We start from the raw sequence: 13,529 nt of genomic DNA, 5'->3' as shown, positions 1-13,529 counted from the left end.
CTAGCTGTTAACCGATGGGATATAGGATTTATTGTTTAGCAAGGAACTAGTCCATAATATCTAGGGTTAAGCTTCAAACTTACATTTAAATCCTTTATTTATTTACAATTTTTACTTTAATAATAGTTTTCCTTCTAGGTTTGAACTTTTTGAACTGAAATTTAAGACAAAAAAAAATTAACACTTTTAATACCGGTGCTGCAAAACATATGTTTTTGAACTTTCTGCAGAGTGTTTCAGATCACACTTTGTGATACATCATCAGAATGAGGAGAGAATAGTGAGTAGTATTGCAAACCTTGGTCTCTTTGAGATATTTGCCTTGTGCTCTTCCTTCTACTTCACCCTTGCCCTTCCTCCTTTGTAGGTAAGTATGTTCATAACTGTACTCCTAGTCTTTTCTCATCTTAACGGTGGACCGTAATTGTGATCTAAAACTTTATGCTATAAGTATGCATCGTTATATCAAGAAACTAGAATATTGTTATCTTCATTGCTTGTTAAAGAAGGCACAACATAGAGATGATTCCTTATGAGTATCAAATGGGGCAAATTCTGATTGAATAGTTACAGAGTTGCTTTATAGTGGCAATATATTTCTAGGCTGCCTTTTTCAAGCTTTTACTTTACATGATTAAATTAAGGGAACTACACAGCTCTCTAGCGCTTAGCAAGTTATGCTCCTGTATGAATTAGTATAACTCTAATATATTTTTACTGTTGTGCAGTTGTATCAGATGTTGGGATACCAATACATCACGTGAGTTGTATAGAATGACTGCAGGAATTGGAGGCTCTCAAAGTGGGTCAGACCTCTGCATCTGGTCCCTTTTTTCACTACGGTATGTAACAGCTTTCTTTCTTTCTTTCAATTTTTTTTGCAGTTGTGTTTGTGACTTCCCTTCATGATGTAAATCTCAAAAAACATGGTTGTGTATTTTACTACTTACCTCTGCAGCAGTTTGTCGTATCACATTTGAAATCTGTCCAAATTTGACCTATTTTAAGTATTTTATTTTTCTTTAGTTTTTTACATTGAATTTTCATTATAAATTCAGATATTCTATTTGATTTCTGTGCAGTAAAATCATTATTTTTCTTAGTATGAATGTATAATTTAGTTTACTTTCAGTTGTTTTATTGATTGAAACAATTTTTGATTTCTTACATCCCACCCCATTAGTGTGGTAAATTTAGATTTGCATACACGTGTAGAGAAAGTTTATATAACCATAGACAGTAGACTGCAGTTCACAATGGATTAAAACAGAATCTTCTAGATTTCAAACAGTGGAAATTCTTGCTCAATAATGTTTTCTTCGCTTTTTTGTAGAGATGGAACTCTTGTGAGTGGGGATGGTACAGGGACCACTCAATTTTGGGATTCTCAGCAGGGAGCACTACTGCAAGCACATACATATCATAATGGGGATGTTTTATCTTTGGCTGCAACACCAAATCATCAGGGTGTATTTTCTGCTGGTTCTGATGGTCAAGTATGGATTCACCTTTAAATTCACATTGTGATCTAGATTGTAGCACATTCACATCCTAATTTTATATGAGATTCTTGGGACTTTTTTTTTATGATATACAAGTGAGGAAACACCAAGTATCCTTCATTACTGAGAAAAATAAGCTGGAATCCAGGCAAATCCTGAAGGCTGCCTCAAAATCCTATCGAAAGGCAAGTTTGATAGTGTAAACAATGCTAGCTCAACTCCTTCAAAAGTGCAAAACATGGAATAACTTTTCTTGTCTCATTCCTAGTGAGGATTCCCATGTTCCATTGAGAGCCTTTCCCAATGGAGCCTTGTGCTTCACACAGTGTTTCTGTCCCAACTTTGTCTCTCTATGTTTTTCCATAGACCTAGACCTATAGTTTGGTTTGGTTGTTTTGCTTTCTGTCTAAGCTATGTTAAGAATACAAGAGTGGCCAAACAGTTGTAATCTTCTTCCAGCTAATTCAGGAAACTGTTAACCACAGTATCATTGCCCTTAACCTCATTTGGTGATCAAAACCTGTAAGTGGTGGAGTCTGATTCTAATATCTGGTTTAAAGCGTTTAAATGGGACAAAATTTCGACCAGTTGACTAGATTTATTGTTGCTCGATGCTTCAAAGGAGGGATGCTTATTAAAAGGTACCTGTGGTCTCTCCAAATGAAATCTGCATCAGGAGAGCTAGATTTTCTTGCCCATGTCATTTGGAGGTCCAATATATTATATAGTATATGAACTTTGTATAAATAATCATGCATTTATATTGATTGGCCAGTGATGTACTCAGCCACATACTGGCTGAAGCATCTATATTTAGCTGTACTAGAGAAGTAGGGTTGATTCCTCATGAAGAAATAAGAAAAACAATTTCTTCAGACCCCTTGCTGATATAGGTACTAATTTTTCTAGAATAACCCAGCCATCTATATTGATTGGTCAGTGTTATACCCATCCATACCAGCTGAAGCATCTATATTGGTCTGTCCTAGAGGTCTGGTGGTTGATTCCTTATGTACAGATAAAAATAAAGAAACAGTTTCTTGGGCCCCTTGCTGACCCAGTGCAATACTTCAATAGTTGCTATTGCTGAGTATCAACAAAAGACTGGTGAATTAACATGGCTGCAGATTCTTTACCATTGGGCCATGTGGAGAGTGAAAGCAGGCAAAGACTTATATCTTGCATTTTTAGGTAATCACACCCAAACAATGGATCATTGGATTTAACAAGGGAACCGCAGCTACTTTTTGAAGTTGGTGTTTGAGGCAGCACACTATCAATTCACGACTACACTTGAACAGGCAAACTAAAATAAATCATGGGTCCCTACTTTATCAAATTTCAGAGTACACTCAAGCCACCCCCTTAAGGCTTATCTCAAGTTGCATATGAAAAAGAGGTGCGTATGGTTTTCTTTGGCCTCTATACTAATCCAAGACCAGGTGCCCCACACATAACATTATTCTAGTGCAAAGGGATTAGAGATGACAATGATGAAATTTAAGAGGAATATTAACTGATTATGATCTCATGCTGCTAACTGGTATTGCCTGCTAGATGCCGACACTTGCAATAAATTCGGTCATCATATGCTCCAGAGTTAATACAACCATCACTGATCATGTCCACAACAATCACATTTACGGCAAGACATTAGAAACTTCAAAGTGTTGCTCAAATATGTATTTGAGCTTTCAATAATATTAATCACATGACCTTTTGATATATTTCACAAGCTAATAATAGCAGACATCTGAGCTATGGGAATCAATTGGTCAAATCCTTGCTTGCTGTGTGCATTGAAATAAGAATTTATATCCTCATATTTGACATTATTCCTGCTAATGTTAATGTTTCTGGGCCCTCTATACTTCTCCACGATAATTTGTTTATTTATTCCCCACTTGAGCAATAACTGAAAAACATGCCCCATCAAAATTTCCTCATTCAATCTCTATTTTAAATTATTTTCCCTCCGCACAAACTGGGTTCCGCTGAATAAAATGCCATAGTATTGAAGTTCATATGGCAAGTACATTATATCGAAGCCTTCCTCTAATGTTTAATTGGAAGCTTCGCAACACAAACAATGTTCAGCTTACAATTTCTGAGTCATAAATCAGGTGCACGAAATTTCTTGATGTTATTGCTCATACATTATTCCTTTTAAAATATTAAATTTCCATCCACTAGAGTATAAAATTTAATTACCAAACCTTTGCATTAAATAATTTATTGCTCTCCACCAAGGCCTGATAATATTTTCAATCTTTTGACAAAACTATATGTGTTTCAGATGGAATTTCAAATTAATAAAAATTTCAGTGTTTCAATAAAAATGCCTCTGTGGAAAGTTGTGGAATATTAATCCATCATTAAGCCCCAAATTTGAAATTGTTACATTGGCACCACCATTTGTATAATCACCAAAGAATAAAAATAGGCCGGAATTTGTCTCTAATAAAATTCTGATGAAAGAACTCTGATAATTAATTCTCAGCTCTGAGGAAAAAACTCTGATAAAACTTTTGTGGAAATTTGTTTCTGAATAAATTCTGCAGGCTGGCAGGAAAACGACCTCTGATACCACTGTAATATCTCCAGTGGAATATTTTTTTCCATAATTTCTCAGATTATACACAGATTTAAATGCAATTTTATGCAGCAGTTTCAGACTTGAACCCAACAAAAACTCATATAAACGGTTTCAGAATTGTCATTGTATTATAAAACAAGCAATCTTAAGAACAGCAACAACAGAAAAGAACCTGTAAATTCATATGTGAAGCCTGTTGTGAATTCACCAACCAGGTTTGTTTCCAATACACCAATGCACTTTAAGGTTTTCATCCTCAGGTTCTAGAAATGAAAGCTGAACGTTTCCAAGTTTCTTCAATGGAAAATTGAAATCAAATCCAATTTCCAAGCATACCAAATGAATCTGGCCTCCTTCCTTTTAATGCTCAAAGCCGTGATTTTACTTTCCTTGCTCTGTTTTTTTGTCCTCTTCCCCTCTTGTCCCCTTTCTCCCTTTTTAATTAAAGCAACATTAGTTGCCGATTTGTGAAACGAATTCTATTTGGGCATGTGAATCGGATTTGTGAATTCGAGATTTTTTTCCCAATTATGATTCATGGAGGATTCGCGCATATATATATATACACACACTAAAAAATAAGAGAAATGTACATAATTTTAAAACTAAATCATTTCATAGTATGAATCTATGATTCTAGTATGCCTCTATGAATCTAGTATACTTGATAATTGATCTATTTTCACGATTATAAAGAAAATCAACACATTCACATTGAATTACTGAAAGTTGAAGTTTGTAACATTTAAAATATAGATCATGAAACTTAAAGTTTGTAACATGATTTACTCATAAAAGAGTCAAGACTAAAGTTTTTGATTTAATCAAGATTTTCAAGAAAATCCACATATTTGTATTAGTAGAGGAACCCAAACCACCTACCTCCACTAGTAGTAGAGGGGATTGTGAATTCATAATCGTCCTCTTCATCCACATCAATCAAAGTGGATCTAGCAAGAACCTGGATGGTCATATCTAAATCAAGAGTCTTGGGTGCTACATCCCCAAGCTTTTCGGGCCCCTTCTTGTACTTAGGATCCTTTTGTGACAACAAGCGCAAATTGTTGTGAATGAACACAAGGTCTTTCGCTTTTTTTGCAGCCAACTGGTTGTGTGTGACTGAGTGGTTAAAGGAGTAAGTAATCCAATTCGGCTCAGCCGCTGAAGAGCTTACAGCCTAAAGAGAAATTAAAAAATATCAAGACAACAATCAAGATAAAAATTCAAGGAATTGAGAGTGTTAACTTTAAGCTTAAGAAATCAACTTTAGGTGCTAAATTTTACAAACTTACTTGGGATAGGACTTTTATGGCAAGAGGTTGGAGGTACGTGAAGACTTGCTGATGAAGGTACCACCATTTAGTGACATCCATCCTATTTTGTTCTGCTATAGCAATAGGGTGGAAATTCTCACTTGAGATGAAGGCAACAAATTCACTCCTCACAATTGCCCCAGTTTCTGGATTTTGGAATGTTTTAGCTGGTACCCTCTTATAGCCATTTGCAACCTTTGCATCTCTAAACTGGGGCACTCTACTTGGAAGACAAAGTACAATTGCACTATAGTTCTTGGGGATAACAAATGACTATTTAACACTATCAAATATCAATAGCACAAACATTGGATAACATAAGCACAAACATTTGATAAACACCCCAATACCTTGGGGATAGAGCATATGCAAGGAGGTGCAAAGGTGTGGTTACCTTGTTCCATGGATGATGAAACAATTGCTTCCATCTTGTTATAAAAGGTTTCTTGGATCATTCTCCCTCCTCTGTATGACCTAGGATATGAGATATGAATAATAATTATAATTAGTGATTATGTCAATTTAAACTTTAGAATCTAGATATCTCTCAAATAAGCAATTGTTGTAAAAGAGCTTAGAACTTACCATTTTAATCTTTTCCAACATAGTGTTCATGGAATCATAAATATCCCCAAAGCATGGCTCATCACTGTCTGCAAAGTGAAGCATTTCCATTATTGGATTGGTGACTTCCAACACATAACTCACAAAACCCCACCAATCCTCATCTAGTATCATTCTTCTCACATTTAAGGCCTTTGTTGTATTGAAATTCTTTCAAACGCCCCATTGGGGGCTAATGACCATATGTTTCAATGCTTCCTTTACCTTCGCAAGTCGTCTCAAGACAATTGTGTGAGACGCAAAACTAGTTTCAGCAACCTAAGAACATGTTAAACTCAAGTTAGTAATACATTTAAAAATTAAAACATGTTAATGTAAACAACAAAAAAAATATATAATGTAATCCAATAATATATAATTGAATATTAAATTTATAAATTTACCTTCAATAATTCCAAGTCCGAGAAACTCCTAAAAATTGCTTGTGACATGTGGTGAGTTGTCACAAACATTTGAATCTCTTCAACTTCCTCATCTTTTTCACCAAGTCTATTTTGGTGCTAATTGATTTCATCACCAAATTGAGAGAGCGGATGGTGCATGGCGTCCAAAAGATATGATCATATCTAGACTCTACAATTATCCTTGGAGCTTTGTAAACTTTTACATTGTCTGTGACCACTTGGACAACATTATCAGGACCCACTGAGTCACTGGCTCAATGACATCAATGAGAATCAATGAGAATGCGTGAAATAAATTCTGAATCTTACTTGCCCTTCACAATCAATTGCCTTAAAGAACATTGCCCTCTTAGGGCATACAACAATAACATTGATCAATGGACGGTTTCTACAATTTTTCCACCCATCCAAAATAATAGACTCACCCGATTGAACCCAAGAATCTCTTATTGGTTGAAGTTCAGCTTCTACAGATTTCCTCTCATCATGTAATATGATAGTGCGCAACTTCTTATAACTAGGTGGTTTGTAACCACGGGGTGCTTCATTTATTGCTTGCACCATCTCCTTAAAATAAGGTGATTTCACAAAATTAAATGAAACACCATTTGCAATTAAACAACATCCAATTTTGTGATAAGCAATGTCTCTCAATTCATTTTGGAATGGCCTATCTAGTGGGCCTCTCTTGTGGGTGAGTGGAGATGATTCTGCATCTTCATCATTTGTAGTTGGCATAGGCAAAAGTTTAAAAAGCCTCCTATTTTCTGATCTTAGTCTTATAGGGGAGTCCTTTCTAATTTGAGGAATGAGAAAACCACCTTTTGTTTCCAACTGGATCTTCTTGGCACTCCTCTTGCTCATCTGCAGCCTGGCATTTCTCGATCTCCCACACCCACAGGCAATCCATCAGCATTTCCCATCTTCCCTTAGGCCCCGCAATATGGGCTTCCTTCCTTTTAGATAAGCTACATACTGAGAAAAGGTTTGAAGATCTGCATAGACCCCTCTGCTGCCCTCCACAACCCTTCCTCTGTCTTCAAACCGTTACCTGGTTCTGCCGTTGCCAGAAGTGGAATCATCCTCACTATCTGTTGGGGTCTCACAGAAGTATGCATAATCCAGTTGCCACCTTCGATTGCAATTGAAGGGCCCAAGCAAAGAGGGCAGAAGAATGTTGATGTTGTTCCTGAAACAATTATCTGGCTTCATAAATTCTTCTCCAAAAATCACATCCACACATTGCCAAAGGTTGGAATCATCAATCTGAAAAATTTCTGTCAATCTCTTTAACCTCATCTCTTCCGTAAAGGCTTGCATCTGATAATGGATATGCAGGAAGAAATTTGCTTCCATGGTTGCCCTCAACTACCCTCTAAACACCCCACCTGGACACCAGAGAGAATACCGTATAAAACAAATGACAAATGTTATGCCCTATTCATTCCATGGGCTGCCAATCCTTCATCTAGATGCTTCCACTGCAATTGCCAAAGCAGACCACCTTTGACCCACATCGTCCATCTGTGCAATATTAAATGGAGCTGTGTCTTCTAATAATACTCTGTTTACTTGACACCTTTTATCTTCAAAATGAAATACTTTCCCTATCATGATTGACATTGTGCTAATATACCATATAGAGGGGTGAGTTGGTCAGAATTAAATTTGATATCAATCTCTTAAGCATACTAATACCCAATGGTAACAACTAAGACATGTGGCTAGATAAATGACCTCTCCTGCCATATTGCACCTCATTCCCTAGTTCACTTGCTATTTCAAGTCAAATTGATATCCTTGCCATTGATATCACGAAAGTCTTCAATCAATTCCTTTTTGCCGCCTTGTATGAGCAAAACACCAATTTTCCACGTAATATCTGCAATCTCATTTCCTCCTTTTAAAACAAAGCTTTAAATTCCATAAAAAGATTCCACTAGAGATTTTATCAATTAATTGTCTTATTCAAATACCTGAGTCTGAATTCCTCTTTGATTATAATATTTATTACGACTAATGAGTCGCCTTCTAAATGAATTTTGCAATCTTGCATACTTTGCCATTTTTATTGCTATAAGAGCAGCCTGAACTTCTGTCTCATTATGAGTACCATCTATTAATCTTTTTCTCCGTATCATCATGATACTGCCTGTCCATTCCTACACTACAAATCTATCTGCAGATGGGCCCGGGTTTCCCTTTGAGGCTCTATTGAAATTGATTTTGATTCAACCCTTACTGGTGGAATCCAGGACACTTGACCGACAAGTAGGATGAGCCCTCAGAAGCCCATTGACAGGCCAATAGTGAAATCGGATATTAGTATAATGTATAATAGTCAATTCATATATATAAGGTCACTATATATGTTCTAATATATATACTTCAGTATTAATATCGGTTATAGTAGTGAAATCATAGATGTGTGTGTGTGTGTATCAAGATTGACATTAGTAATTCTAGTTTATATAGTTGATTATATTATTATTCATAACTCTTAGTACATTCATAGCCTATTCCTTAAGTCTCTTGCTATAGCCACTTTGGAGGACAGGTTGGTTGTAGGGAACAGCTGGAGTAATTCCTTGCAAGTTGGGTATATCCCGAGAGAGGCTAAGGCAGGTGTTTCTAAAAACCCTCAGGTCATAGCTCCAAGATGGGTATGGATTGTGTTCTGAATACCTTGAAAGAATCCACTTGTAGATCAGTATCTGAGCGCCCTATGAAAGAGGGTTTGAATATGTTAATTGCTAATTTTTTATGAATTATTCATCATTTTCTTAATTTAATCTAGTTTGCTAGTAATGAATGAATATTAATTTGTCTTGTTTTAGGAGAGGATAATGGATTTAGCAGCTCAAGGAGAATGCCCAATCATTTGCATTAGACAATGAATTCGATTAGCCATTGGATCATTGTTTTTCTGTATGCAAACTTGATGGAATCATGAAATTGAATATCATAATTCTATGGATAAATTTGAATTTTGTATCACATTGATTGTCAAATTGTTTAACTTTATATAAATGTTAATTTGCAAATTCTTTTACCATTTTTTATAGCTAAGTTTTCAAATATGAACAATACTTTAGTTGCTGTCCTTTAGAATGTGCTAAACTATGAAAAACAATTGCCATCTGCAAAACCCAGTTCCCATGTACTCAAGACTCCTTTGAATACTAGACTTTGAGTTTGTGTAGTTTCAATTGAGCTAGTTGTGACCTGGAAGGTTTTTTGGTCAATCCTTTTAAATGCAAATGTTCTTGCTTCCTTGTACACTTGCTCTATCTTCTATTTTGTTTTTATATTTTCTACAACCCTAACTTTTTATGGTGTCTGAATTTTCAAGAAGATACCAATGCTGTTCATTGTGTTAGGTCACTGATGTGATTTCTTTTGCAGGTAATATACTATAAATTTGTACCTGGAAATATCAAATCTCACAATAACAGAGTTGAAAATTTAGCCACTGTTACTCGTGATAGTTGGGTGTTTGCTGGTAGCAAACGAGTTCACACAAATGATGTCAGGGCATTGACTGTAGCATCACCTTTGATATTTGAAAAGGGTATGTACATTTTAATTTTTGTCTTAATTAGTTACTTTTATCCTCAGCTTTGCATTTTAGAATAGTGATGTCTTACACGGAGACTTGTCGAAGTGATTTTTATGTTACATTTTGGGAAATGTTTGATAGGTGAGTTTTGTGGTGAACCAAATAATAAGGAAAGGGATGACCGCAGGCCATCAGGGTTGGATTATCATAAATGGGCTGTTCCTGGAGTTCCAATGCTGATTTCAGGTGGTGATGATGCAAAGCTTTTTGCATATCCTGCCAATTTGTTCCTTAATTTTAATCCACACGATATATGTCCGGCTCCTCAGCGAGTATTTGTGCAGATGGCCTCTAAACCTAAGATTGGTGAAGGACCTATCATGATGACACAATACTTGAACTGGTTGGATGTATTGCAGACCAACATAGATACAGATTTTGAGCTTGGCAAGAGAAAAAGGGGTTCTGATTTGGAAGATAATTCCAGTTATCAGAAACATACTTCAGCTAAAGACGCAAGGCGTCAAAATGGAAGTAATGCACGGGTAAATTCTCTTGTGAAGGGTCGGTCCCCAAAGTTAGTGGCCAGATTAAAATGCAAACATTCTCAGCATATTGTTTGTAGTGCAATGTCTGAATCAGGGCACTTGATTGCCTTTTCTGATCGTATTAAACCCAGTCTGTATAAATTGAAGTCTGATGTATTGGAAGGATCTGAAGGTAGTGGAGATGGTTGGAGATTAAAGAAGAAACGCCTACCACAGTGTTTGTCAGCTGCCCAGAGTATGGTGTTTAGTACTGATTCCACACGGTTTATAATTGCAAGCAATGATAGAAAGATACATGTGAGTCCTTCATTTCTTTTGTTGAAATAGTTGAATGAGTCCACCATGATTTCCCTGTAGAAGGGAATAAATAATAAATATTGAAATGGAGAATCTTGAGCTATCTGATATGCAAAAATTGGTTTAGAGCAAGTTCAAGTATGAGCAAGGAAGGGCATAATTTTATTTTTGGGTGTTCTATTGCAACAGAAAGTAGTAGTGGTGATGTTATGTATATTAACATTTATATCTTCATTCATTGCTTGTCACAGGTTGTGGATGTTGACAGCTTGGAATTATTGCACACATTTGATCCCTTCACAAATTATGACATGGAGCAGGAATTGTCAAGGCCACCTATAACAAAGTTGTATACTAGTGGTGATGGGCAATGGTTGGCTGCTGTAAATTGTTATGGAGATATATATATTTTCAACTTGGAGATTCTTAGGTATGCAGACTTATGACCTGCCAACCTATGCAGAACTTTGTGTTGCATCTAACTTTGCTTCTTTTCTATAATATGCTCTGCCCCAATTATATAATTGGTTTTCTTCAAGTCTGCACTTATCATCCATTCTTTCTCTCAAAAGGGCATAGATGGCCATGTGCATTAAGATGCCTTGTAGGACTCTAGATATGTTTATTTCACAGCTATTTTCTAGCAATGCTTCAGCAAGATATCAAGTTCGGTATAAGAGCTTTTCTGTGTATATGTTGATTTGCAGGCAGCATTGGTATATTTCGAGATTGGATGGATGCGCTGTGACAGCAGCAGGGTTTCATCCAAGCAGTAGAAATGTGTTTGTAGTCACAACATCATCAAATCATGTCTATGTGCTGGATGTTGATGCAAAACAATTAGGAGAGTGGTCAAAACATTATACTTCTGGCCTTCCAAAGCGTTTTTTAGAGTTTCCAGGAGAAGTAATTGGTCTGTCGTTTCCACCCTCTTTAAAGGCAACTTCGGTGATCGTCCATAGCTCAAAGTATGACATTTTCACCTTGAAGTTGATTTCCTAGAGTTCTTTAAACTCTTTCTTGAAATGCCCAGTTTTTTTGTTTAATTTTTTGGAATTTGTCTGGAAAATTTGAAATGTGCAGGGCAATGTGTTTTATAGACTTTGGTAAGCCTGTAAGACAGGATGACAATGACTCAAGAATTGGTCCATTTCAGAAATTGGACAAATTAGAAAATGATATTGTCAATGGAAATGGGAAGCCAAAGAGCGGCAAGCTTAAACACAAATCGGCAATCTTTCCAGATAGAAATTTTGTAATTATACCCTTTAGGTACCCTGTACACTATTTGGCACATTTGTCTGAACATTCTATTGTTATTGTAGAGAAGCCTTGGGGTGACGTGTTGCAGAAGTTGAAGGCACCAGTATACAGACATGTTTTTGGAACTTAACAAAAATAGCAACGATCAATTCTGTTCTTTGAATCCCAATACATTCTCGTGTCTTGTGGTCTTAAATGGACGCGGCAATGTTTCTCACTTAAGTCATCCCTGTAGCGGATGAGTCATTTTTTAAAAGCTTAATATATATTGGAGGTTTCCACGGATTGTAGCAAATACATCCTTGTAATATATGGGAACTGCTCAACAGCAAATTTGAGGGTTTTTGTTCGTTGGCAACACCGTATCCAGTAATCACCTATGAAATTCTTTTGCATGATGCTCTTCCCAATTTTTGGCGGCCGAATAATCGATTGATCAAATTTAAGGGTCTTGTTTTATTTGTTTATTGACTGCAAATTTGCACTGTTTTTTCTACACTTTAGAAATAGTACTTCAAAACAAGTAAATACCAAATAATGGAAAAGGAGACTTTAATCTCAAGAATGTAATTTTCAATCAGTTCTAGTAAATGCTCAAAATGATCTCGTAAGTAATTATCATATTGTAAAATATAACTTTTTTATTGGTGGTAAGTTATGGTTCACAAAGGAGCACCAATGATTGGTTTCAAATAAGCGACGAGGCCGAGCATTGACCACATAAAATTGACTGAAAATGAAAGTGTGGACATAATCGTAAGGGACAAACTTTTGTTTTTGAAAATGTAATTTATATGTCGCGGGATTTGTTTCACACAGCTTATTTTACAATGATACCACAGTGTTGGAGACTTGGGTCTTAAAATAGGACTGATGAATGTTAGCCATTAAGCATTACCAGAATGCTGCAAACGTGTACCCCACCAGGAGTGACATCCGATTGTCCATTTGTCTTAAGAAATCTGGACTTTGCAACCCCTTTGTGTGCAGTAGGAAATTGTGGCCCAGTTAACAGACCTGCATTTATTACTTCCAATTGTCACAACTTTGAGTATGTAGCAGGAAATCACAACTTTTGAGTATGTAGCAGGAAATTGTGGCTTAGCTAACACCTGCATATGTAACTCCTAATTATCATAACTTGAAAATATTATTATGGTAATGCTAGTAACCAATATTGCGATCTCAAAAACCTCATTGATAGGTAGCTAGGAAATAAGGCTGCATTTTGGATCCTGCATATAGCATAAACACAAATTAAAGTCAATTGGAACATAAACATAATGGAAAGAGGTCATTTTAAAGTCCCAAGATATCTAACAACTGTGGTGGCTTACACTGATTTTGAAAGGGGCATCCATTGAAGTAATAAACACTACATAACTCTTCATGCCGAAACAACTGAAACATATCAATGTACAGT

At 36.0% G+C, this 13,529-nt stretch overlaps 1 protein-coding gene across 1 annotated transcript in view; it reads left to right on the top strand.

Moving 5' to 3' along the window:
- LOC149552091 (WD repeat-containing protein PCN-like) overlaps nt 1–12,501 on the top strand; it is a 31,136-nt gene extending 18,635 nt beyond the window's left edge. Inside the window, exons 5-11 of the mRNA XM_089787560.1 lie at nt 729–842; nt 1,334–1,496; nt 9,845–10,010; nt 10,140–10,843; nt 11,095–11,273; nt 11,551–11,811; nt 11,927–12,501. Coding sequence (XP_089643686.1) covers nt 729–842; nt 1,334–1,496; nt 9,845–10,010; nt 10,140–10,843; nt 11,095–11,273; nt 11,551–11,811; nt 11,927–12,236 — 1,897 coding nt within the window. The 3' untranslated portion in view covers nt 12,237–12,501. The remainder of the gene's footprint in view (nt 1–728; nt 843–1,333; nt 1,497–9,844; nt 10,011–10,139; nt 10,844–11,094; nt 11,274–11,550; nt 11,812–11,926) is intronic.
- Nucleotides 12,502–13,529: the final 1,028 nt, after the last annotated feature.

The sequence above is a fragment of the Cupressus sempervirens genome, chromosome 6, assembly GCF_028749045.1.
Source record: "Cupressus sempervirens isolate cs-2001-9-10 chromosome 6, ASM2874904v1, whole genome shotgun sequence".
Taxonomy (NCBI): Eukaryota; Viridiplantae; Streptophyta; class Pinopsida; order Cupressales; family Cupressaceae; genus Cupressus; species Cupressus sempervirens.
Note: the sequence above shows the minus strand (reverse complement) of the source record. Positions and strands in the feature narration are given on the sequence as shown.